The sequence below is a fragment of the Amphibalanus amphitrite genome, unplaced genomic scaffold, assembly GCF_019059575.1.
Source record: "Amphibalanus amphitrite isolate SeventyFive unplaced genomic scaffold, NRLGWU_Aamphi_draft 000523F_arrow, whole genome shotgun sequence".
NCBI lineage: Eukaryota > Metazoa > Arthropoda > Thecostraca > Balanomorpha > Balanidae > Amphibalanus > Amphibalanus amphitrite.
Genome location: NW_024882017.1, coordinates 82,149 through 105,209, shown reverse-complemented (window position 1 = coordinate 105,209; position 23,061 = coordinate 82,149). Strand labels below are relative to the sequence as shown.

Here is a 23,061-nt window from a genome sequence, read left to right as displayed (position 1 = left end):
GAGCGGCGGGGAATGAAACCATGCTGAGAGTCAGGCAGTGCCGGGAGACAGGCGTGAAGCAAGCTTTCGCTCACCACCTTCTCTAAAATTTTTGAACAAATGGACAATAGCGAAACAGGTCGGTAATTCTCTGGAAGCTTTTTTGAACCCTTTTTGTGTACCGGAATGACGTGAGCCCGCTTCCATACGGTGGGGAAAACGCCAGAGGCCAGTGACATACGACAGATAATATCAAGAGGGATTGCAAATTCATCCGAACATTCAGCTAAAATACGAGCGCTGAGGCCATCAGGTCCACAGGCCTTGTGGGCACTCAACTCTCGAAGAAGGTGGGCGACGCGACCATCCGGTACAGAAAACTCCGACAGGCCAGGTGCGCCTAACTGATGGGCCTCCGGATATACATCTACGAGTGGGTCGCTGAACTTTTTAGAAAATGTAACATTTAAGCAGTTAGCCCGGTCCTCCGCGTCACTGACCACACGTCCGTTGAGCTCCAGCACTGGCGATACTCTTCCGCACGACTTTAGGGAGCGGATGAAGGTCCAAAACCGCTTGGAATTCTCGTTGAAGTCGCGGATAAGGCCGAGGAGGTAGTCCCGATAGCTCCTGGCTGCCTGCAGCTTGAATTCAGTTCTCGCCTGTGCGTGCCGCGCCACGTTTTCATCAGTTGGGTTGGCCTTCTTGCGCTTAAAGGCGCTCTCCTTAGCACGCAGGAGGTCGCGGACGGTTCGATCAAACCACGGAGGAAACTTGTTGCGCAGGGTGATCATTGGTACATAGTCATTAATATGTAGTGAAATTCATGATCATTTTAATGTCAAGCTACATTTGAAATGTATTGTTGCTCCCTTTTTTACCATGCATATTTTTGTGTCTTGTGAGGTCTCATATCAATATAGCAATAACAAGAGCAGTAACATGCATAGTTTGCTTGTGTTGTCATAACTTTGTACAATATTTCCAGCTTTATAATATACAGTTACCTCACATTGGGCATCACACATATATTTTTTCCTGCAGGAGGAAAGACACAGAGCCAACTAGTGACTCATGTTTGTGCTCCTATCACTTCACCCCTGGGGAATCAGTGCCTACACCCCTTGAGTAGAATGGTCACCGAGGGGTGCTGTCCTGACATGTTCACTTTCTGTTGAGAAGGTTAGAACAAATACCATGTGTGTCATTTAGTTGCATATATAATACCTGCATTAAGTCTGAAGTCTGTAGCCACCCTTAATCCTAGGTTGTTGTGGCCTTAATCTAGCCTGGGTGAATATCTTGCTGTACTTAAAGCACAGACTGCGCTACGCCCCGGCACGGCGGCCGGGGCGCCTCCCCTGGAAGAAAACGGCACCGGGGAGGGGGGACGGACGGCGAGGGGCCGGGGAAGGAGCGCGGCACCGTCACCCCACAAGCCGCCCGCAGCACCGCCGTTATTCTTGTGCCTCTTGGGCGCCGCCGATGCCCTGCGGTTGGGGAGCGCATCCCAGACGGGCGGGAGCCGGGAGGGCCGCCTGCGCCACCCGGCCGGCGAAGCAGCAGCCCGGCCAGGCGCGGCGGGCGGCTGGGTAGCGGCCGGACTGAGACGAGTCCCGAGTCGCTCCATGTCTGTCCCTTGCGAAACTAGTAGCGCCGCCGCCCAGCCTTGATGGGTCACTACGAGGAAAAGGCGAGCCCGCTCCCAGTACCTGGCGTGGAGCTCCCGCGCGGGTACGCCGCCTCACCGATGGCCCCTGGTCTTCTCTCTCTCTCTCTCTCTCTCTCTCTCTCTCTCTCTCTCTCTCTCTCTCTCTCTCTCTCTCTCTCTCTCTCTCTCTCTCTCTCTCTCTCTCCGTCCCCGTCCCCGTCCCCGTCCCCGTCCCCGTCCCCGTCCCCGTCCCCGTCCCCGTCCCCGTCCCCGTCCCCGTCCCCGTCCCCGTCCCCGTCCCCGTCCCCGTCCCCGTCCCCGTCCCCGTCCCCGTCCCCGTCCCCGTCCCCGTCCCCGTCCCTCTCTCTCTCTCTCTCTCTCTCTCTCTCTCTCTCTCTCTCTCTCTCTCTCTCTCTCTCTCTCTCTCTCTCTCCCCGACGCCAAAACCGGCTCACAGCGGCGTTCATGTCGGCCGGGGCGAAATGATTTGATGAATTATTTCATAAAGGCATTAACAGTGACAAAAGACAAAAGTTCAACAAATTCTACGCATGAATCATCCAGTAGGTACTGGCTTCGAGAACAGTTAAAATGAAGATGCACAAGAAATCGTAATTTCCCAATGACATGACATGGCTGTCGCAATGCTTAGCCGCAATCACCTCTTTTTGTTGTTTAAATGGTAAGTAGTTTTTGAAATTATCCGATAAAAATCTAAAATTGATACCATATGAAAGACCAATCAATTCTACACATGAATCAGGGTGTATCTTTGAGAAAAACTTGAAAGTTTAGGTGTGATAAGAAAAACAAATAAAAATGAACTATTTCCCCATAGACTTTACATTGGCTCCAAAATCGCATGGATCCAGAATTTCTGGAAGTGCCCTCGCCACAACTGCACGTGCGCTGCGCTCGAAAATGATCACGTGACCAAATCCAGATGAGATCACCGTATTTATAGTCACCGTGGTATTTAGGGCCTTGTACGTACCTATGTATGTATGTTTGTAACGCGTCAGTTCCCTTTGGCGGGCTATTGCTCCAGAACGGTGCGGGCTACGGGGTTGAAATTTTTGCGCCGAGTCGGGCGCGTGCAACCATTTGTCGTATTAAATTTTGGTAGGGGTGGGTTCGATGGTGTGCACGTGGCGGGCGCATCTTTGCGGCATTTTGGGCCGCGGCCGGCTCCGAACAGAGAGCACGCGCCGTAGGCTCAGTTTCTTCGCTTACAAAACTGAGCGAAATCAGAGCCGGCGGGTCACTGACCTTTGCCAATGAACACCGGCGCAGGCACCGCCGGCCAAGAGGAGACGCCAAATTTATTCTTGCAATAACTCAGCCGCTACTGGGCCGATTTTATTGAAAATTGATTTGTTACGCTGCGCGTAATGCTGTCCCTCTTTACGCTGCACGTAATTTGCCTATGTAAAAATCAAAACGTCTGTAGGTACGTATGTATGTATGTAACGCGTCAGTTCCCTTTGGCGGGCTGTTGCGAGGCGACGGTGGGGGTTGCAGGGGTGAAATTTTGGCGCCGAGTCGGACGCGTGCAACCATTTGTCGTATTAAATTTTGGTGGGGGTGCGCTCGGCGGTTTGCACGTGGTAGGTGCATCTTTGCGGCATTTTGGCCGCGGCCGGCGCCGGGCAGAGAGCACGCGGCTTAGGCTCAGTTTCTCCGCTTGCAAAACTGAGCGAAATCAGAGCCAGCAAGCCACTGACCTTTGGCAGTCACCTGATCCTTTTTTCCTGCTTTTCCCAACCCTACTCACGATTTTCATAAGCCTTGATTTATTCTTGAAACACTTTGCACAGAGGCGTTTGTAGTTATTTATTTACAAAAACTAATTCAATGATATTTGAAATAAAAACAATTTTACTAGCAACATCAAACAAAAGTTGAATTTATTCGCGTTTCATTAATTCAATCAGCTGGCAACCATCACCCATCGCCTTCGATGTAGTCGAACTCGGCGCACTCGGATAGTGTTCGAAATTTGTGACGCATACTTGTTGCTATGGCGACCGGGCAGTACCTACGGCCTACGCTTTTCATTCGTCAACAAGTGCTTGCGGAGTTGCCGCTCACACTTTTGAACACAGTCTCTATGCGTAAGTTTGTGTGACGCGTCATATCTGAAACATGTTTCGTGAGGCTCCAAAACCATTCAATTCATCTCCTTCAAAAGAGGTGTTTTGTAGCATTTTCGATATGTTTTTGGGCTTAATTGCTAGCTCCATTCATCCTATCTTGCGTGAGAATAGTCACCACTCGGGGACCAGTCGTTGAAATAAAACAACGACGAGGAGGTCTTGTAAAAAGTCGCAGCAATTGCATTGAACATTAAATGACGAAAATATTTTTTACCCCACCGCCTCAGGCGATCACGTGCCGTCACCCACCTGGGCAAAACCACGAGCGGAAACATTGCTGGAGGTCATTGACCTTTGACAATGAATACCGGCGCAGAGCACCGCTGGCCAAGAGGAGTCACCAAATTTATTCTTGCATTAACTCGGCTGCTACTGGGCCGAATACAATGAAACTTGATTTATTACGCTGCGCGTAATGTTACATAATGTAATGCTGTCCCTCTAGTATACTATAAAAGCTGGTCCGTCTGGCTGCTAAGACCGGTCTCCCCGGCCGCCCGACCGGGTGACAGGTGCGGCCGCTGGCGACACAGGCTCCGACCCACCTCGACCAGTGCCGTGAGCAGCCGAGCGGTCAGCTCTGCCGACAGGCCGGCGCGCCGCGACAGCTGGCCGGCCAACAGGTAGCCGGCGGCGCGCAGCTGCGTCAGAGGACTGCGCACGCAGCGCAGCACGTGCGGCGCCAGCAGCGCCACCTGACGTTCGGTGACAGTTTCGGTGCGCTGCAGCGCCAAGCACAGGACGCCGGCGAACAGCGCCACGGGCGCCTCCAGTGCGCCGGAGCGGCCACCGTGCACCTGGACAGGGGACAGGGGAGCCGGTCAGAGTTCAGCACACCCCACCGGCACCGGCTCGGCCACTCGGCGACACCACTGCTCCACACACAGCACCACGCACATAGCACAACACACACACACAGTCAGGCTGGTCAGGCAAACCATGCCCATCAGCCCTAACTAATCATCTTGTACCTAGGTAATCACCATTGACCATATAACAGTAAGCATTACATGGCATTACAAAGCTAAATCAGTTATTCATTTCTTTAACACAAATTGCCACAAATGAAATTAACGAAGTAGACCCTGTTTACTTCCGTCTTCATTCCAATTCACAAGAATCTATTCCTTGAATCACAAAAAAAATGTTATGTTGTTGCCCGTTATCATTGAACACTAACGGTTATTCGTTTGTTGGGGGTTAGGTGCGCACCGACTACAAGGTCAGTTTGCGCCCATACTAACAAACAATAACATTGCGTTTCACGAGTTTCAAGCCCCACCACCACGTTTCAACCCTGCTGCTCTGCAGCGTAGCAGGCTAGAAGCTTGCCCACCGATCTGACATGCGCCGTAGTCAAGTGTCTCAACCGAGGCGATCAAACAGATCGCTTCGGTTGAGACACTTGACTACGGCGGTAGACTACGTGCCTTGCAGCTTTTCTCAGTCAAAGGCAGACTGCTGAGGGCAGATCTTATTCAGTGCTGGAAGTTGTTTAATGGCAAGAGTTACCTAGATGTCCCTGACTTGTTTGAACGTCCTACACACAGCAGCACGCGAGGTCATTGCTACAGGATTTTCATTCCGACGTCTTACACCGATGTAAGGAGACGCTCCTTCAATGTGAGATGAATAGCTGCGTGGAATGCTTTGCCACAGCATGTTGTGACCGCAACTAACTTAGCTGGCTTCAAGAAGTTACTGGAGAATGCGCTGGGCGAGACTCTCTACGAATTCACTGACTGACGGTTGTGCAGTTTTCTAGACATACGCGCGTTACGGAGGCACCAATGATAAATATGTTGCGCTGTCGATATTATCATATGTTCGTGCTCAAGGAAGACGCCAAATTCCAACCACCATATTGCATGGTAATTACTAATTATCATGTGCGCCGTGTTTCTGTCTGGGCTGGCGCGTCTTTTGATCAGGGTTCCTAAATATCCTTTTTCCTAACCATGCTTTGGGCTCAGAACGGAAATGGGAACCCAGCCAGGTGAGCTGACCAGGTGAGTAGTGAGCTCCAAGAGGTTTGTTTGTGTGTTTATTGGAGCTTTAGGGCGCGCCGACTGCGGTCAATTTGCGCCCATAGGGGCTCCAAGAGACTGAAACAGGGCTCCGCTTTGACGAGCTGCGATTTATTGCCAACATATTCTTTTATGAAATTCGAATCCGAGGCGCTGCCTGGCATGTGGTCTTGCCACAGACACCTGCCACAGTCTCCTGGCACTACTTTTGAGCTTTTCTTGGCCTGCAGGCCCAGTAGGGCGAGGGTTGATTGGCTGCTGTAGAAAGATGGAAAACAAATTTTCAAAATATGTCCAATCATTTCCGATCATGCAATTGTATGTTAGGTAGCGACTAGCGTCTGCATTTTAGCCACCACCGGAGTAGCCTACCTGCTGCCAACACTGGAAAAGCTCTGGACAACACTGGACGTAGCGTTTCTGTTCTAATATACCTAAGTGGATTGGTCAGCTACAGGGTGTCCCATAAGTTCGTTCTCACCTAAATGGGGTCTCTTGCTTCACGACATGAGCAACATAACCCTCGCCCGTATTGGTGCTTTTCCAGCCGCGAACGTACAAGGGAGGGGGGGTCCAACGGACCCCCCTTGCCGTTTCGCCCCCTGATCAAGCTAGAGCTTCGAAAACGAGCATGTTGCCCGTGACGAGAGGAAGCCGATGATACCCAATTTTAAGGTCCTAGGTCAATGGTTGACCTTCCAGGTCAGGTCAATGACCCAACGTCGGGAAAATTGGGACCTGCTAGAAAGTCGTAAAGTGTGGCTGTTAAGGGGTTTTCCGGGGTGCTGATCACGAATACCTATCGTGTTAGTTTTGATCACAGATGATGTCTTCATGATGGCGCTGTTTCATACGGCTTTGAATTACTGCGATTTTTGATGTTTTTTTTTTGCACCACTGATAGTTGCACATTTTTTGCGTTTTCCAAGAGGGGCAGAAGTAATATTGATGAGGTGCATCTTCAAAACCTCTGCAACATTCATTACGTGACTATTGGCAACGCTTTTGTTCAGAAACTGACAACTGAGACCAATTCAATTCATTATATAGGTCACAAAAGCAACGGCGAAACATCTTTGCTTTCCCACGCGATCGGCGTGACTGGTCGTGGGAAAAGTTCCGAATTGACATCGTCTCGTTAATGTGGACACCTACATTTGTAGGAGTTCATCTCCCTTCATGGTGTGACCGCCTGTGATCGGTATTGATAAGCTAAATATATTGGATAATACAACAACCGATGACCGAAAGCATCCTGCATCACATTGCTCAACCGTAACTCTTCATGTCCATAGATGCTAATGTTATGCTTGCAGTAGTATGTTGGGGTATAGTAAGAAGCTATTTGCGTGCTAGCTGAAGGTGCTAAGCGCTAAGGTGCTAAACAAGTAACACCTCCTGAGGTCTGGTTTTTTACCCTAGCACCCTCAGTGTGCTAAAAATACACCCTCCAGGGTACTAATTTTTAATCACCCTTCGGGTCTTAGATATGAGGTAATTAAAAAGCATCTTGTTAGCCCCATACAGGAGCCATGGTCCTACGATTTTTATGGTGCTAAAAAATAGCACCCTTAGTCTGCTTAACATAAGCCGGTGGGTGGTGCTCGTTTTTTACCATGGTACTTAAGTGCATTTAGCTGCTTGGTGGTGCTTAACTTTTTTACAGTGCAGGGGTTCATCGGAATAGGTGCTAATCCTAAGCACCTTAATAGCAGTTGTTTAGCACAAAAAGTGCTTATCTTTTTACAGTGTTTCAGTGTAGCACAACGTTAGCACCTAACGAGCTAATTAGCAGATATTAAGCACCATATATTGATATTTCCAAAATCATTAAATGGGGTGCTAGTATGCAGCACCTTCATTAGTATAAGGTGCTATAATTAATCACGCTATTTTATAACGGGAGCTTAAAACAAGCATCCATTTATCGAAGCATGCTATATACAGCATGTGATGGTATATTTTAGCATCTGCTTTAGAAAATGCTGCTTATTTTAATCATCAAAAAATCTTAGTATCTGAATAGCACCCTAGCAGCATCGGTTGAGTGAGTGAGTGAGTGACTCAGGCGAAGTAAGTATACGTTAAACAACATACTGAAGATCAGTTTGAAGAAAAAAAAGTAGCATCGGTTTAGCGCAAAGGGAGCTAAACTTTTTTTTACAGTGTACGTTGGTTCAGCCTACACTGTAAAGAAGCTGAGTACCTCCAAGCAGCTAAATGCACTTTAGCACCATGGTCAAAAACGAGCACCACCCACCGGCTTAAATTAAGCAGACTAAGAGGGTGCTATTTGAGTTGTTTATTTTTAGCACCATAAACATCGTAGCACCATGGCTACTGTATGGGGCTAACAAGATGCTTTTTAATTAGTGCCTCATATCTAAGACCCGAGGGGTGATAAAAAATTAGGGTATTTTTTACCTGGAGGGTGTATTTTTTTAGCACACTGAGGGTGCTAGGGTCAAAAACAAGCCCTCAGAAGGTGCTACTTGTTTAGCACCTTAGCGCTTAGCACCTTCAGCTAGCACGCAAATAGCTTCATGCTATACCCCAACATACTAGTGCAAGCATAACATTAGCATCTATGGACATGAAGAGTCACGGTCGAGCAGTCATTACGCAGGATGCTTTGGGTCATCGGTTGTTGTTTTATCCAATATATATATATATATATATATATATATATATATATATATATATATATATATATATATATATATATATATATATATATAGTTTATCATTACCGATCACAGGTGGTCACACCATGGAGATGAGCTCCTACAAATGTAGGCGTCCACATTTTCCAAACGATGTCAATACGATACTTTTCCCACCACCAGTCACGCCGATCGCGTGGGAAAGCAACGATGTTTCGCCGTTGCTTTTGTGACCTACATATATAATGAATTGAATTGGTTTCAGTTGTCAGTTTCGGAACAAAAGCGTTGCCAATAGTCACGTGATGAATGTTGCAGAGGTTTTGAAGATGCATCTTATTTAAATTACTTCTGCCCCTCTTGGAAAACGTAAAAAAAAAATGTGCAACTATATCAGTGGTGCAAAAAAAAACATCAAAAATCGCAGTAATTCAAAGCCGTATGAAACAGCGCCATCTGTGTGTGACGTTTGAAGCTTCAGTGCCCTGGTTGTACGCCAGGGTTCTATCGGAATAGGTGCTAATCCTAAGCACCTTAATAGCAGTTGTTTAGCACCAAAAGTGCTAATCTTTTTACAGTGTTTCAGTGTAGCACAACGTTAGCACCTAAGGAGCTAATTAGCAGATGTTTAGCACCATGTATTGATGTTTCCAAGATAATGAAATGGGGTGCTAGTATGCAACACCTTCATTATTATAAGGTGCTATAATTAATTATGCTATTTTATAACGGGAGCTTAAACCAAGCATCCATTTATCGTAGCATGCTTATATCAAGCATGTGATGCTATATTTTAGCATCCGCTTTATAAAATGCTGCTTATTTTAAGCATCATAAATTCTTAGCATCTGAATACCACCCTAGTAGCACCGGTTTAGCGCAAAGGGAGCTAAACTTTTTTTACAGTGTATACGCTGGACCTATACGCTCACGGCTGACAAATACCAATGCGGGCGAGGGTTAATTAAATGCGTTCTTTCTGATGTACAACCACATTTGCCAGCCCAATCAAATAAGTACACATGTCATTTGATGCGCATTGACATGCACCACAGCTTAGTCACTCGCGGCTCGCAAACAGGCCACAGAGACTAACGAGTCGAAGTCAAACATGTTACCTGCACTAGCTTCTTATTCATGACACAGAGGAACTTCATAAAGGCCGGGTTGTCGGCACAGCGCGCCGAGAGCGCCCCTTTGCTGAGAGGCACGCCGGGGTCCTGGAGCGGCTGCAGCCAGTGCCATCTGTCGGTCTCGTCTTGTATTTGAAGTAGCTGCACCGCTCGCGCGAAGATGTTTGTGTCGTGGTACGGAAAGATGCAGCGGAGCAGAGCATTCACGTTGAATTCTTGAATGTGGAATCTGTAGACGAAGCAAAGTATCAAGCCGAACATAGTAATGGGTTGCTGACGATCTGAGACAGCCAGAATACAGAAGGCAAAAAAGACCATAAACAAGCAAGTGCATTGTGAATGTACAAAGGCACTATTCAATGAAAACAGATGCAGACATCAGCAAACCAGACGAACAATGGAGAGGACTGATGAAACTCCGTGATTGCAATAAGCATGCAGGAGAAATTCCTAGGTCAAGGCAGGTATGACTACACACCTGTAAATGAGCCACTCCATGGCCTTTTGGGCTGGTTTCAGCAGAAAATAAGGACAGAGAAGGCACAGAAATTCATCAATCACTTGATCCAGTTTATCGTTGACATCTTGAGTCTGTATGGCGCGCTCCATGGTCTTGGCATTTTCCGAGAACAAAGTGTCTTGGAACTTAATGAAATCTGGGTTTAAATTCACGAGGTCTTCAAAGCCATCGACACCTGGAAAAAAGCCAGGGTGCTAGTCAAGTTCTACACAGGGATAAAATAAGACTTGATTGACGTCTTAGCAGTTTTTGTCCAAATCCAGCTCAGGCCCCGGTTCTTATAGCCCTACTTACAAGGTCACTTAGCCAAGTGACACTTGAAATTGACGATTTTGTTCTTATAGCCACATCATGGCCAAATTAAAAGTCGCACTAAGCAAGTGACACTTGTAACTTGTAAGTGTTAGTGAGAACTCCTTTGTCGATTCTTATAGCCATTCTAACATCGAGCTGCACTAACCCGGAAAGTGAGACTCATTATTATAGCTATAGGGTCATTCCACGTCAAATCGATCACGCATGTACACGACCCCCTTCGATTTTGATGAATTTTGGTAGGCTCTTAGGCGCACCTAAAAACACAAACATATCCAGCAAGTTTAGACCTGGGTGACGTCTAAGGTCAAAGTTATAGGTCATGAAAGGTCAACGGTTTTTGCCGACATGGCAGGTTTGAAATGCCCATTGCTCTATAATTAGCCCGCGCACTAGAGATGTCAATCGGATACCAACTTTTTGGTATACCGATACCAAACCGATACCAACTCGGTATTTGGTATTTCAATCCTAATGTGTTTGGTATTTTGTTGGTATCATGAACCCTCGCTAATGTTTAAGAGGCTAAGAAATCGGTAAAAAATTGGTATTTTCCTCATGTTCCCAAGTTGTTTAAGTTTCTCAGTGCTTGTGCGAGGATCATATTAAAGCATTTTGATTAATGATTAATGACCTTACCCTCGTAGTTTGAAAAAGTTAGATCAAAACACTTGTTTATTAATAATTTCGAGCACAGCTCTTCATCAGAATACAAAGCTAAAAATGTCACGATAAAAATCCAATCTTAATCTAAGATTGGATTTTTATCGTGACATTTTTAGCTTTGTATTCTGATGAAGAGCTGTGCTCGAAATTATTAATAAACAAGTGTTTGATCTAACTTTTTCAAACTACGAGGGTAAGGTCATTAATCATTAATCAAAATGTTCCCAAGTTGGTTTGGTTTCGTTATTTTCCCGTGGTTTTGGTTGGTATTTGGTTTGGTATCGGTATTCCGATTTTCCGTAATTGACATCACTACCGCGCTGACTGACGCTGACCTCATCAATTTTACACATGGTATGCAGGTTTGAACCTCCCGCCTCTCAAGGTCAGGTCACCAAATGACAGAAAATCAACGATATCTGATGACGATTGATGACGTTTTCGTCATTGTAGTGCAAAAGTTTCATCCCTGTAGTGAAAACTTCTAACCCAAGAAACTAGTTACTATCCAAGCTTGTAGTTATATAAGTGTTGGTTTTAACAGCTAATTCACCCTTATTTTCTACAAAACACTGAAAATAAATCCCTCTACACGCAACTTGAAATGAAAATCACTTAAACATAATGAGAAGACCAAAAACCTATTTTTATTACACATCTTCACAAGCTAAGAATGTCTTCTTTATGCCAGAATGGGTATAGCGTATGAACACAGGGACAGGCCCCACAGCTCGCAATACCTAAGAATTCATGTTCTCTTATCAGGCATATCGTTCGGAAGCTGTGTAAATGCCGACGCAGTGTTAAAATGGGCCAAACAGCTATTCATCAACTGGGCATTTCACCGGGCTGAAACGCATCGATGTCCCCTGATTTTTCATATTATAATGCATTCAATAGGAACAATGAACATGCGATGACTCTCATTCATTTCGCGCAATAAAAAGCATAGGTTCTCAAGTCAAAGTGAAGGAAAAGACCGATCAAAATGACTCGTATAATACAGACTTTGTTTAAATACTCTACACTTTTAGGGGCTAGTACTGTTATGGTGTCCTCTATTTTTGAATATTTTCATACCGGTTCTGTCACATTGCATTCAGTTAGCGATCATACATGCAATAAAACAGTGGGTTCTCGAGAGTAAAGTTACGGAATAGAGTGAATGCTGATACGATGTTCAGCATGTTGGAGCGCAGTTGGATCGAAGAGCACTTTCATCGGGCTGTGGCACATCGATGTCCTCTGATTTTGAATATTTTCACGCATTTTATAAGAAAATACGACTATTTTCTTTCATTAAATGCAATAAAAAACATGGGTTCTCGAGTCTATGTCATTCATAGGACCGATCAAAATGGGTTATGTTTTAGGGACGTTGTCAAAATACCCTACACTTTTTAGGAGCCGGTGGTGTTATGATGTCCTCTGTTTTTGAATATTTTCATACCGGTTCTGTCACAATGCATTCAGTAAGCGACCATACATGCAATAAAAACAGTGGGTTCTCGAGAGTAACGTTACGGAATAAGAGTGAGTGCTGATACGATTTTCAGCATGTTAGAGCGCAGTTAGATCGAGTAGGACTTTCATCGGGCTGTGGCACATCAATGTCCTCTGATTTTGTGTGTACCAAGGCATTCTGTAAGAGACTGGGATTATTTACCTTCATTTAGTGAAATAAAAAACGTGGGTTTTCATGTCTAAGTCAATTAAAAAATCCATTATGACGGGGCATGGAAGACGATGATGTAGGCTGAGGATAACGTTCAATCAGTTCAATGATTTAGGGAATAGGGAGTGACGTTTTATGACGTTTTATTACGTCATACTGCAGCGTGAGTATCTACATAGCCCACTTCCAGCTGAAGAAAAGTTGTTACATGAGTTTGCATTATGCATTGGTGAAGTGTCTTCACTTCTTATTTATTACACTATGCCAAAACGTTTAGCCGTCAAAAAGCAATCGACCGAAATGGATAGATAACCCAACCGACACAAGAACAACCGAACACCCGCCGATCGAAAATATCCCTTTTCGAGTTGCGGAGCACGCGGGTCACCCTAGTCCTATTCCGTTTGTGATGCGAATTATCGGCCGTCGAGGAGTCAGCCCGGGTGAGCCAAACAAGATCCGTTTGACGTACATAGATAAAACGAATTAGTCTCATGTAACCGGTGCCGTAGATACGTTTGTGGGGAGCTGATGCGCATTAGCGTAGTGCGTATTTGGAACGGATCGCTCATGTAACCCCGGTAAAGGAGTCAGCCCGGGTGAGCCAAACAAGATCCGTTTGACGTAGATAAAACGAATTAGTCTCATGTAACCGGTGCCGTAGATACGTTTGTGGGGAGCTGATGCGCATTAGCGTAGTGCGTATTTGGAACGGATCGCTCATGTAACCCCGGTACAATTGTTATGGGCGCCTACAATTTGTATATCTCGGATTTTTTATATCCGTGACCTAAGGTCAGGTCAGTGGCGTGACCTTTCCATTACAAGTCAATGGAGAAAAATGAAAATGCCTCTAGATCCGTGTGTACGCATCGGAACAGTCCAAATATTTCAGAATCACAATGATTTAGTCCACTCGTGATGACCAAGGTGTCATTTTTGCTGATAGCCTCTAGACAGGTCATCCGAGGTCACTTGAGGCTACAAACAGTTTTTTGCCAATAACTCGCGATTGGAAAGAAATAGAACGCTGGGGATGGTCTCATTGTGTTTGTCTTGTTGTGAAACATCGATTGATATGCAACATGACCTTTTCCGGTAGGTTCATGACCTTGACCTGAGGTCAAATTTTCAAGTTGACCTTTCAAGGTCAAATTATAGTTCATTCGACGCGTCTCGGCGAGGGGAACACGATTCTGGCAATAGAAATGTCGTGGCTTTTTGTAGTCGAAAGTTATTGTCGAAAAACACTTTTCGTAAAAACAGCTATTTTTGGAGTTTTTGCCCTCTGGAGGCTAAACCGTTGACCTGAGGTCAATATTGATAATGACCTTTTCAAAAGAAGAGTGTAAAAGCTATCGTTTGCTGTTCCATGCGTTTTTCTAGCTACCATAGTTCCTGAGATAGCGGCATGTTTTCTGAAAAATATAATGACAATTGGCAAATTTTGACCTTTGATGACCTCTGGTGACCCCAATATTGCTCTAAGGTGAAAAATGACTGAAATACTTTCAAACGTACGCATTGAGAGCTAACGACTGCTTTTTACCGCGTCTTTCTAGCCCTCTTAGTTTTTGAGTTAGAGGTGGGTGGTAACATACATATGCCCCCCCCCCCCCCCCCACTAGGGCGAAGTTGGCCGAGACCGGCACTGGGGCGCGGGTTAATACACAGTGGCCTATGGAGAATGGCACGCGGGATTGAAGGTCAGTGTTTTATTGCTTCGTACATGCGAATGGGGGTATTTGAGTGGCATTTGACACCATTTTCGAAATCTACAGTGAATTTCTGATCGACTCATGTATATATTTTTATGAATTTGACAGTATTAGTGCTACATAGTCGGTGTTTTATGTTGGTGTTGTTTCTCTCGGCCTTTGTCTTGGACTTTAATCATATTTTTTCTCGAAAATGCCTGCCACCAGGTCTATACTGTATCTGTATAAAGGGAATATGTGTTGAATATGAGGAGAAAGTAGTAATGACCATTCTGCGTATCAAACTGCCAGAAGGTGTGTTTGTAAGGCAGGGTTGTTACGAGCAAAAACCCAACCCACTGGGTTTTTGGGTTTTTGGGTGGGTAATTGAAAGCAAAAACCCAGGGTGGGTTTTTGCCTCGCTGCTCTCGGCGGAGGCTGCCGGGCGCGCTTCGTGTTATAAACGCCCTGCAACATAAGGCGCGAGATGCAGCGGGCCGCCGGCTAGGCTGGGGCAGGGGGGGGGACAAAGTTTAGTTCATACCAGTCTGGCTGCTCCCGTACCTACGTCGCCAAACCAAGAGAACACCCGAGGGCATTTACGTGCTGAAGATCGGGAACATCCGCGATATTCAAGAACGCCTGTGGCCTGATCTGCGCATAGCTTCGTGGAAAACTGGACACCGATACATTCATCAATGTCTCCTGTAGCGATTTCCGTGTCCAAAATATGCATAAGTAGTCAAAATTTCGGATGGCAGGGCAAGAAAGGCGACTCTGAAACTCGGTTAACAAGAGCGTTTATACTGTGGTTTCGGCGGCACTTTTACGCATCCGTGCGCTCCCTCCCAGCGCGGCGGAAGTGCGACCGACGAAGAGGTTGCTAGGCAACGGTATTTGCTTGGGCTGTTCTATGAACTCAGGTTTCTATAGCAACCCCGTAACAAACCAATGAATCTGAACAGGTCTCCATGGCAACCACGGTACAAACATTGATATAGAACACGTCTGGTAAAATTAGTTGCAACTATCTTTAGCCACCGTGGCTTGCACCGTGGTTGCAACGATCATAGGGCCTTGGGCTGGGGTTAGTCGGCAGTCAGACCCCGAGTGAAGTAGTGTATGTGATTTACTGCAGATAGATAGAAGTTTTTCCGTTGTTCGCCAAAAAAGTAAGATGTCAAGAGGTGGGAGGAGTAAGGCCTCTGAGTGGCTGGAATTTCAAGCTGAGGATGGAAAGCAAAAGTGTCAACATTGCGAACTGTTGGTGGCTCCAAAAATCGAACGGCTACGGAACCACCTTGGGAAGTGTGAGCAATATCAGGCCAAGCGCCTCCGAGCCGCTGACGATCCACCTGAGGAAGCGGCTCACGCATCCACTTCAAAGAAGCGTCCGTGTTTGGAGGAATGCCCGAAGCCCGCCGGATCGAATGTAAGTGCTGCCAAGGCCCAAGTAAGCATGGACAAATACGTTATTAGGACCAGCTCCACGATGAAAGAAAAGCTGGACGTGCAGTTCGCCCGTGCCATCTACGCCTGCAACATCCCATTCAGCGCGGCCGAGAATCCGGAAATGAAAAAGCTCATGACCATGGCGAGAGGAGGATCGTACAACCCGCCGACACGTCAGGCGCTGAGTGGAAAACTTCTGGATAAAGTCAGCGAGGACTGCGAGGAAGTGATCAAGGAAAATCTGAATGGTCGCCAGGTGACCTTGGTGCAGGACGGGTGGTCAAATGTCCACAACAATCCCATCATCGGGTCATGCCTGCACACCGGAAAGAAGGCATTTTTCGTGCGAGCAGTAGACACTGGGAGTGAAAAGAAAACAGCCGAGTATATCGCAGAGCTCACGAAGACCGAGATAGAGAGGTGTGAAGTGCAGTACGGCTGCAAGGTGATCGGCTTCGTCTCTGACAACGAGGCGAAAATGCTCCGAACAAGGGCCATCATCCAAGAAAGTAATGGGATTGAGGTGGTCGGATGTGCCGCGCACTACCTGAATCTCGTCCAGAAAGATGTCACGCCCAAGACAGTGGTGGCTCGCGTGGTCGAAGTACAGAAGTACTTCAAGAACTGCCATCAGCCACAGGGCTGGCTGAGAGAGAAGGTCGGAAGCGTGAAGCCGCAGCTGCCCAACGACACACGCTGGGGCAGCCATGTCGCGTGTGTGGACACGTTTCTGAGAAACTACAGCCACTACATCGCCATCAGGAGTGAGCACTCTGACGAGATCGACCCAGATGTCGCTAAGCTCATCGACAACATCGCGATCTACCGGAATGCGAAAAGCCTGCTAGATCAGCTCAAGCTCGTGGCAATCGCCCTGGACAAGCTCCAGGCAGATGCGTGCAGCCTCGGTGACGGTGTCCACATCTGGCTGGAGCTGGCTGCGGCAGAAGAGTTGAAGCCGTACAGAGACGTCATCATGAAGCGGTTCAGCCAGTGGCTGACTCCGGCTCACATGGTCGCCTACATGTCCCATCCAAAGCACAAAGGCCGGGGTCTCACAAGTCAGCAAGAGGAGACGGCTCAGCAGTGGCTTGCGCAGAAGAACCCACAGTTTCTGCCACCCCTGCTGATGATGCAGATCCAGGACGAACGCCTGCCCAAGACCATGTTCATGGAGGAGGTCGTGTCGTCTCTGTCTCCCGCCTCATGGTGGCTGCTGATGGGCAAGAAGGTCGCAAAGGAGGAGCCACTTCCAGATGGCCTGATCGAACTGATGTCGCAACTACACCGGCTCCCGACAAGTTCTGCCTCCATCGAGCGTCTCTTCAGCTCCTTCGGCCTTGTGCAGAGCAAGATTCGCAACCAGCTCGGCAATGAGAAGGCAGCCAAGCTGGTCAAGTGTTACAGGATGCTACGCTCCCCGACCGACGATGACTGGGAGTGAGAGCCGAGTGCCGGGTCCGTGGCACTCCCCCGACGCCCGCAATCGCATCGTCGTCACACTATATACATAGATCGTGAGTGAGGCCAGTCATGCCGTTATCCCGCGTCTGTTTGGCCAGCGCGCCACTTTCACGCCAGTGTTTTATTCTCGTTTATGCCCAGATGCCAGTTGCCACCGTCGAGCAGCTATTGCAATTTGTTATTTGTCAAGTAAGATTGTGTTTTCTTTGAAATAAAAATGTTATGACAAAGGCATGCTGTTGTTAACTCCCTTCATTTTTAGAAACAGAACCATGCCGAGCAATGATTCGAGTGAAAGGCGATAGTGTAAGGCTACCTTAGGAAGCAACAATGCAACAAGGAAGAGAGTCAGTTTGGCGCTCATCATAAGTGCAAGAACAAGTGTCTTTGCAGCTCGTATCCTTCTGTATAAATCATTTATAATACGTAGATAATGGTGATGGTGAACATTGGCTCATTCACTCTATGATACTTTAAAACGGGCTATTATAGGTATCAATAACTGATTTGATTACCACCACTGCTCGACAGTGCCATCGACGATGGCAGAATGACCAGTGCATCATCAATCATCATGGAAGTACCTTCTGCACTGGAGATTACATACCTAAGTGCATAGCACACAATGCTACCTGCTGGAGGTCCACCCTAGAACCTAATGAAACATCACAGCTAAAACAACCAAAGTGTGAACAAAAATATCAAAAAGCCTCCAGTAATATCAAAAACCCACAAAAAAAAAACACGAAAAACCCACCAAAAACACCAAAAACCCACCAAAAACCCATGAAAAATCCTGGGTTTTTGCAAAAACCCAGGGTTTTTGGGTTTTTCACCAAAAACCCTGGGTTTTTAACAACCCTGTTGTAAGGTGATTAAAACTGCAGTATGGGTTGCAGATGTGGGTTTGACGTTAGCATTGTTGTTGTAACCCTACTTGCTCTAATAAAATGGCAACATGGGGTTATGTACACACTATTGCACAGCCTGGTATCAAGCTGGTTGATATGTGGAGGATAAAGAAAGCAATTAAAAACCTTTCTTAAGTGAATAGGAGTGTTGCGTCTTGTGACTTATGTCAAGTCATTTTAAATCAAGTGATTGTGTTTGTAACTTTAACTTCAATTATTATTGCGAGTTTTGACCTTTTTAATCATCAAGTTTTATGTGTACCAATTTCATATGCCTGTGTAATGTCTGTGCGGCTTTGTGCAGTGTGCGTGTCTTGAAACAAACCAATTTATTTTGTACCTCTTTGTACTTCAACAAATGTATGTCAAAGGATCATTGACACTACCACAGCTAACTTTGCCTGTATTCCTATCTTTCAGAGGCATTCAATTCAATCTGCTTTCCAGTGCAGTACCTAGAAGGCTGCAACTGAAACTCGCACAAAGGCAATCAAGGGTCACTTCATCAGCTTACAGCAACAGCCCATCTGTAATCAAGATATGGATGAAGTGGCATGGAAGAACAACCAGTTCAAACATGAAAAGATGTATTTTGTTTTGGACTACTTCTTAGCATAACAGAACAGCACACTTGCTGCTTTTTATGTTTGCCCTGTGTGCAGTTTTGAATAATTTTAACTATGAAATGTTTTTGCCAACTCTTCTCTTTACATAAGCTTCCTTTGTCATGTGTAATTTTGAGTTTACATGCATGATGTAGGCATATTTCCCTTGGCTTCATAAAACTATTTTGCAAGCTTTTGTTATGGACATTGGTGCTACCTATATTACCGTAAAGTGGGGCTATTTGAGACAGTGGGGCTATTTGAGACAGTATTTAAAATCGCTATAAAATGAAGAGCGTTCGATTTTTATGTGATATTTTTGCTCAGGAAGGTGTGGAATCGAGCAGTAAATCGCCTGAGCAAAAATTAAGCATAAATTTCAAACGGTTTTTATCTTATAACAATTTTAAATACCGCCTCAAATAGCCCCACTGTCTCAAATAGCCCCACCTTACGGTATATGATGCTTCAGATGTGTCCAGTAGTTGATGAAGGGAGAAGAGGGTAGGAAAGCTGATAGCTGTTACCAAAAATATGTGCTTGTCTGCACTTTGAGTTAAAAACACCTCATCTTTTGTTTCTTTCCTGTGTGGCCATTGTTTCCGTGGTTCTATAAACGTCAAGTTTGAAGTTGGTATCCAAGTGAGCAAAATGTGCATTATTTCAGTCCGTCTTGAATCATTCGTCTTGAATTATAATATCCCTAACTGACATCCTGTTATTTGTCCTGCAATGTCTGTGCCCCTGTCCGCCCTTACCTCCGGCTCCAGCCTCCAACCAGCCCTGCTGAGCTCTATCGCCAGCGCGGTGTGTCGCAACGTGCTGTTTCTCCACTCCAGCCGACAGCTGCTAGGAATCGTCCTGTGCCATGCGCCATGCGACACAGCAATTGTAAGCTGCAGGTCACATGCGGACTGATTGGCTCCGCATATGTGCATCCGGCCGAGTGCTAGTCGATATCAGGGACGTTGGTCGGACTGTTGTGGCGGCGTGCATTGTGCTGGTTGAAGTTGTTGTATTTCTGTTAGTGAAAAGCATTAATGTTTAATACATAACCACCGTTCCGTGCTTCTATCCTCAGGATACTGAAATCTTTCTCCTCCACGCCGCAACCCCCTTCCGGGCTGGACAGGCAACTTTATCTCATGCGGGCTGCTCCCTTGGAGCGGCACCGCTGCTCCCGAGGGAGCGCACCCCGTAGCCGGGTGCAGTGAGTGCCTTGGGGCTGGGTGGCCTGTCCTCTGGACGGGCTCAGCCCCGGCGACTCACTAGGGTGCCTGCCCAGACCAATGTCTCCCCCTATATCCTATCATCCTCCCGGCTCTGAAATGGTCTCATTGGACCGAAAGGGCCTAACCCAACAAAACAAAATACATAACCATGGTCGCAGCCCAATGTTATTGTGGATTTCAGAGGGAGTGGCCCAGTTAGGAGGGCCCCATGTAGGTATGAATCCAGTGTCCAGTGGGATTGGCTAAGATTTCCGGCGATTGATAAACGCTTCTATGATAGTAAACCTAGTCCTATTGAGTTATGAGGGGAGGTGACGTGAGGGACCTGACCTTACCAAATTCTTGTGGAAACACGACACATAGGAACGGTAAGAAACCGACAGTCATTCTTTCTGCCAAGTGTCATCTTTCTGTGAAGGATTTCTTGGCACTGAGTGTTCAGAAATTGCGTTGTTTTTGGACTGTGTAGAGGCTCACGAGCGACAACATAGGTCAACAACCTGACATACCTTAAATATGCGACTCGTACCAGAAGATCCAGCTTGATCAAAAGATTGGACATGTCAAATTTCAGCTCTTTAGCTCAAAAGATTTTTGAGCTGTCGTACCTAAAAACCGTCAGTGTGGCACCATATCGCCTCCCCCCGCGGTCGGAAGGTAAAAGTTCGCCGGCTCTAACTAAACAAATAGTCGTCGTATCGCAAATTCATTGACGGCGTTCGAAGCGCCGTTCAATTTACTTTCGAAACATATCCTAACATTAACCCGCGCGGGGCTGGGGTCTCCAGCCGAACGCGCGGGGCTGGGGGTGGGTAAATTTCACCCCCCCCCCCCTGTTATCTCCCGAACTAATGGTCCGATTTGGAAAATTCAAACGCCAATCGAAAGATCTCATCACGAACAACTAAAAACATGTACTTAATTAAAAGTTTGAGCCTTGAGGTCAAGGTCAAGGTCAGGTCAAGGGTACAAATTGCAAGTTTCTACAGTATCGGCCTTGCACCGTAGTTGCCGAAGAATGGACTGAGACTGATTGCCTAAAACGTGTTCTTAGGCTACCAAGACAATATTCGCTGCATACAATATCATTCAGAGGTCAAGGTCAAGGTCAGGTCAGGTCAGGGGCGGATCCAGCATTTTGCCAAGGGAGGGGCTATTCCGAATCGGGGGCCCCCCATCGATGGGGGCCCTACCTACCCCCAAAAGTTTAAGCCTGGATTTCGTCCACTTTATTTTTTGGGGCCCCCTATCATGCTTTTTTTGCAAAAAAAAAAAAAGAAAATGAGAAAGTCGCCCGGGGGGACGCTATAGTCCCTATCGCCCCCCCTGGATCCGCCCCTGCTAGGAGGCCTTGTATGTGAACTAGGAAGCCCTCTGTGATAGCTAGGAGGCCCTCTGTGCAGATGCGAGCGCAGGCCCTCAGTACAGACTTGGAGACCCTTTGTGTGGATGCGAGTGGAGGCCCTCTGTGGAGATTAAGAGGTCCTGTGTTGGCGAAGAGGATATCTGTGCAGGCTTGGAGTCCCTCTGTGCAGAATAGGAGACCTTCTGTGTGAGTTAGGAGGCCCTCTGTGTTGGCTAGGAGGCCCTTTGTTCGGATGCGAGTGGAGGCCTCTGTGTAGGCTAAGAGATTTTGTGTTTGTTAGGACATCTGTACAGGCTTGGAGGCCCTCTGTGCAGGTTAGGAGGCCCTGTAAAAGTGGTCATCTCTGTGAGTATAAGAGACCTCCAAGTTATGAAAAGCTTTACCAATCTTCTAACAAAGAAGTCTTCTCAGCTAGTCTTCTAAGAAATAACTAAGTGGGTAGGTTAAAAAAAAACTCATCGGATTTCGGCCACTTTATTTTCAGGAGGCCCCCTTTTCAGCTTTTTAACTTTTTATTTTATTTTTGAAAAAAATCGGCCAAGGGGGGGGCCATGGCCCCCATGGCCCCCCCCCTTGTATCCGCGCCTGGGTCAGGTCAGGTCAGGTCACCAAAAACAAAATATAGAAAAGGGCACGTGCGACACATGCTTTATGGGTCATTTTATTCATAGAATTCAATGGGCACACTCAATAGGTGATATGGACCACATCTGGATGAATTTTAGGTCGAGGTCAGGTCAAGGTCAGGTCAAGTGAGGTCAAATTTTGAAGTTGGTTGTTAAGGCCTAAAAAGGTGTCTATCTGATGCAGTTTTTCACGGCGAATCGAATGGTGCTATTTTTGTTTCCGTACGAGGTCTAGAACTTCCAAAAAAAATCATTTTTCAAAATTTTTGTGTGTCGTGACGTCATGAAATTTTTAATAACTCCCACATTTTTGAACCGATTCTTCTAAAAATTGGTATGTAGGTGCACATAGACCACATCTCTGACATATACTCCGGTTTTTTCGATACACTCAAAATTTTTGATTTTATAATTATTTTCCCAAAAAAAGTCAGGTTTTTGAAAAAAGTTTGGCTAAAATCCAAAATTTTCAAAAAACCGAGATAGCCATTTGATAGACAAAGTAGAATTACGTATAACCTTTTTTGTTACGTCTTGATTCCTTTAAAAATGAAGATGTTAGCGGCGTTTGAAATTTTGCCGTTTTTGAGGCGAAAATGGCGAACATGACGTCACTAAAACGTCAATTTCTCAAAAATTTTCCGACAGATTTCGCTCAAATTTTCAGGGAACGTGTCAAATTGATGTAAGAAAAGGTACTGAAAGTTTGGCGGCGCTGCGCGCCGCTGTTTTTGAGTTACTGCAAAAATTCGCGAGGGTGGGTAAAATTTACCCCCCCAGCCCCGCGCGGGTTAACGTTTAACTGCCTAGCGCAATCTCCAACAAGTTTAAGTTCCGTGCATTCATCCTCATACAGTGTTAGCGGCCGCCGGCCGCCGGCCGCTGACCCACATTCGCGTCATCAGTGAATGCCGCAACTAATT

General features: G+C 46.4%; 1 protein-coding gene across 1 annotated transcript in view; it reads right to left on the bottom strand.

Moving 5' to 3' along the window:
* The window catches only part of LOC122393206 (HEAT repeat-containing protein 1 homolog), a 162,423-nt gene that overhangs the window by 118,912 nt on the left and 20,450 nt on the right, over nt 1–23,061 (bottom strand). The window contains exons 3-5 of the mRNA XM_043389034.1: nt 10,088–10,304; nt 9,595–9,838; nt 4,332–4,583 (exon numbers count right to left, since the gene is read on the bottom strand). Of these exons, the coding sequence (XP_043244969.1) occupies nt 4,332–4,583; nt 9,595–9,838; nt 10,088–10,304 (713 nt within the window). The remainder of the gene's footprint in view (nt 1–4,331; nt 4,584–9,594; nt 9,839–10,087; nt 10,305–23,061) is intronic.